Source organism: Brassica oleracea, chromosome C2 (genome assembly GCF_000695525.1).
Source record: "Brassica oleracea var. oleracea cultivar TO1000 chromosome C2, BOL, whole genome shotgun sequence".
In the NCBI taxonomy this organism is placed as follows: domain Eukaryota; kingdom Viridiplantae; phylum Streptophyta; class Magnoliopsida; order Brassicales; family Brassicaceae; genus Brassica; species Brassica oleracea.
The window spans coordinates 25170212-25174702 of record NC_027749.1 but is presented as its reverse complement, the minus strand read 5'-3'; the positions used below and the strand labels follow the sequence as shown (position 1 = coordinate 25174702).

General features: G+C 34.5%; 1 protein-coding gene across 1 annotated transcript; it reads left to right on the top strand.

Annotated features, from left to right (window-relative positions):
- The first annotated feature begins 1617 nt into the window (after positions 1 to 1617).
- Positions 1618 to 3895, top strand: LOC106324616. The gene is made up of 4 exons (XM_013762557.1): positions 1618 to 1674; positions 1847 to 2221; positions 2392 to 3417; positions 3500 to 3895. Exons 2-4 carry the CDS (start codon positions 1856 to 1858, stop codon positions 3767 to 3769), a joined length of 1662 nt encoding a protein of 553 aa, XP_013618011.1. The 5' UTR covers positions 1618 to 1674; positions 1847 to 1855; the 3' UTR covers positions 3770 to 3895.
- Positions 3896 to 4491: the final 596 nt, after the last annotated feature.

Genomic DNA, 4491 nt, shown 5'->3' with positions numbered 1-4491 from the left:
ATTCATATCCGCATCTCAGAGGTAACTGACACTCCTCATACTTGATCGGCGGAGAAGCACGACGGAGAAGAGGCAGAAGGTGAGGAGGTGAAATAGCATTTGGAAACAATAACGAAATAGAGTTGAGCTGATGGGATCCACAAAATATTAAACGGTTACATGAATAGTCTCGTAAAATTTTGTGTTAACTAATGGGGGTGGTATGTATTCGATAGTAGGAATTTAATAGAATTTGATTGAATTCATAAATAAGAATTTTGCAGTAGTTTAAAAGATTTGATAAGACTTTAATGCATTTATAATTTTCTTTTGTTTACTTTTCTTATGAATTTTAATTGAATGTACATAAATTTGATAAAATATCAATTTCTCTAAAATATGTGAAACTTTGAAATCTTTGTATATTGAAAAGATAAATAAGATTATTTTAATCATAAAACTGAAAGGAAAATACAATTACGACTACTATATATAGGTGAAGCAACCTAAAAACTTTTTTAAAAAGGTAAATACGAATTATTTTATATGGATTTGAGATTTTTTGATATAGGGTTGACTAGAATATATAGAAGATGATCTAACAAAAACTCATTCAGAAAAACGATAGGTACTATTTTTTAAAAAGATTTTATGATATATTATTTATTAAAATATATTATCAACAAAAACTTGAAATTTTGTAATTAGAATTTTTAATAAGTATTATTTTGTAGGGAGTTTAAAATACGGGTATGTCAAGGACGGTAAGGTGGTCGTAGAATTACCCCTATGTGCTGAATCACCTTGTAAGCCATCTCATCGATGATAAGACCATATTTGTGGAAAGAACGTAGGTGAGGACGGTTGAGCTAGAAATTATATGACGGATGTCATGGAGGTCCAGATTGATCGTCACCATTCTTTGCCATAGTTTTGGAACAAGTGAAAAGCAGAGAAATAGAGATGATGTAGTTGTTGTGTTTTCTTAGGATAGTGCGATAATGGTACAAACATGGTGTGATAATGATCATTATCAACAAAAACTTTTGGAACAAATGGAGGTCCAGAGTGATCGTCAACTAATTCACGTCCAATAATATGTTTGTGTTTTCTTATGATGATGACAAATCTCATCATAAGAGTAGAGAATTGGGTTTTCACATTTTTACTATACATTTTCCATTCAATTTTTTTTGAAATACCATTAATATAAAATCTACTTGATATTGAATAACACTAGAATTTAAATTAATTAAAAAGTTGATTACAAATTTTTAATCCAATAACATAAGAATTTGAAAGAAATGATGAAATCAATAATTGAATAACAGTAGAATTTAATGGAAATTATAATTCCTTCAAATTTCATTAAACTTCTAGATCTAATATTCCACCTAAAGGAATATGTGACGTGGCAAATTGAAAGTTTCATTATTTATGGTGACGTAAATGGGCTGAATGGGTATTGGATGAATAAACCCACCCACATGTATAAAAACCTTTATCCAAGCGCAGCATAATCTGAAAATTATAAGCCCAATTAGTAAAAGGCGGTCGAATCGTTTAGTAAAAGGCCCATATTATTTTCGTCTATAAAAGCGAACACAATACACTAACGACGAGGTGCCTCCATCGTCTCCCGCGTCGATTTACAGGCGGTTAGGTCGCATCGACGCTAAAGTGGTCGTCTCTGAGGTATGCTGTTTCATAATATAAGTTTAATCAATTCGATTTTTCTTATTATTACTATTATTCCTCGTAACCGATCTGAATAGATTTGATAATTTTAGGTGGTGATCAATATCTGAGAATAGAAACCCTAAGTTGAGTAGATTTGATAATTTTAGTATTTTTATCTCTTTTGTAGAGAAAGAGAATGACGCAGTTTGGCGGGTATGATTACTGCACTGAGAAAGCGATGCAATATCTTACTCTAGAACCTGGCAAAGTACCTGAAGCCCTCAAATTATACGCTGAAGCTTTTCAAGCAAAGTTAGTCGACGATAGCTACGAAGACCAAAGTGTTCAACTGAAGATCCTCAATTCCTATGTACTTATTACTCCGTGGGTTAGTGCTAGTGGTAGTTCAGATTCTTTCTTAGAACTACCTACAGACCTCAACTCTATTCGAAGGATAAGAGAGGACAAAAGATTTGTTGAAATTGATCGAACAAGCTCTACAGAAAACAAAAGGGTGATGATGAAAGATCCTTTTGGTATCACCTTTCTACTTCGGATGGAGGTACAGTTTTTTTTCACAAACTCTTAAGTGTAGTCAATTCGATTCTGTTTCTTCTCCTAATGTTTTATCGTATCAAAACACCTTAGTGTGTAGTCAATTAGGTTCTTCTTATTAGTACCATTATTCCTTGTAATCTATATCTGAATTCAAAATTCTTATGTCTTTTGTAGAAAAAGAAGATGACTCGGTATGTTGTTGACCACGGTCTCTTGTTTAGGCGTGCGTGTAACCCAATTGCCTTCGGATTTCCTCAAGGTATCAGCCCCAATGACCTTTGTACTATTAAGCTCACAGCGCTGTTTGTAACCCGGTATGGGATGGGTTTTAGAATGGCTTTGAAGAAGATAGCGTCTACTGAGTTTGCGTTTCTGAATCTTAATCATATCTGGAGGCGTCTTTTTTTCAATTTTGTGGGCGTCTACACCTCAATAGTGAAGCCTTCTGAAGTGGTGTATAGAAGTTGCGATTTTATGGGCAAGGCACTCGAGTTGTTTTTCCACCTTCTTCAGCTGAAGAATGTGAAAATGGGAGGGAGCAGGACAGTGATGGAAGTGGACGCTTTTACTGGTGGTGTAGACTACTTTGCCTACATGGACTTTGTTGGCTACTCTGATGTCATGCCTCGACCTCAACGCCGTTCCGTGATGATAGCGCAGCTAGGGCATAATACTCTGAGAACGCCCCTGTCCGCTTCTTGGTGTACTACTATCTTTTTCGTCTCACCCGAGGTGCTTGGAATTATTAAGCTCACGGCTTTGTTTGTGGCGTGGTATGGAAAACGCATCGCATGTGAATTGATGGAAAAAGTGGGTAGGAATCCACTTTTTAGCTTTCTGGACCCAAGTGATTGCGGGTTCCCTTGTTATAACATGGTTGTTAAGGTCTATTCCAAAGTGTTGAAGAATTTTGAACTAGTTTATACGGCGGATATCGTTCTTCAAAGATATTTCCAGTCTCTTTGGGATGAGGAAAAGGATGAGCCCAAGGATTTGGATGATTTGTATTCTTTTGTGGAGTGTGTAGACTCTTTTGCTCAGATGGAGGATGAAGAGTTTTTTCATAAAATGGGGTGCCGCCAAGCAAATTTGCTTCGGAACTCTCTGATTGACCACCAAGCACATGTGTACCCTTTTCATGATCAGACCTCTCGAGTGTCCTTCCGTGATCAGAACTCACCAGCAAATGTTCAGGATGAGGTAATATTTTTTTCTTTCGAACTTGGTTGTTTGTGTGTGCTAAATTTGTATCTAATTAGCTGTGATTACATTTTGTTTTCAGGGTCCTTCTAGTATCAAGGTTTGTGTTCCAACATTGGATGGAAGGGTGATCATTGAGATCATAGTGGAGTCGTTTTTTGGGGAAAAAGTGGCGAGTCTGAAGGAGAAAATAGTGAAGGTGCTTCAAATTCCTTCCAAGTATCTCAAGTTAAGGGGAAAATCAGTTGGAGTTTTGAGAGATGACAAGTCACTTGCAGATAACAACGTTGAAGCACGAGAAATCTTAACAGCGACTTGGCGCTTTTCAAGATGGGAAGTGGAAATCGCTTAGTTGCTCTATTTAAAAAAAAAAAAAAACACTTTGTTTATAATTGCTCGATCAGAAAATGAATCTCCAGTGACTTTTGTCTACTAATTATTATGAATGCTTGAATTGGTGACTTTTGACTATTATTATAAATGCTTAATTTGCTACGATCATCCTAGCTATAACGTCAGATCGTTGCGTTTGGCTCATTTTGACCCTACGAGCATAAGGAAATGGAAAACCAAGGAGGTAACTTAGCACCTCACTAAACATCAGCATGTGGTAATTTCATGTTGTTTTTTCGATGGTCAATTGATTACTATATTAGTTCAATAGTCACAACATCTTTTATGGTACGTTCACAAGAAAGTTGGGTCCAAAGAAAACATCCTTTTTAACATTCCCAAAACCTCTACTTAGGCATGAATATGTGTCTCTGCCAAAATATAAAAATATATAAATTTGAATAATGTATGCTAAAATATCAATTTAATATAAAAATTGGTTTTGTTGAATATTTTGATGGAGAATTAACTTATAGTTTAACTATTTTTGGTGTTTTAAGTATTATTTAACTATTTCAAATATTTACTTTTAATTATTTGTCTATATTTTTAAATATTTAGACTTTATAATATCTTATACATTTTGGATATTTTTTAATATGAAATCTATAAATAGCTTATATATTCACAAGTATATAAATCTGATTCAAATATATTCTGATACCTAAAATATATTGGTTC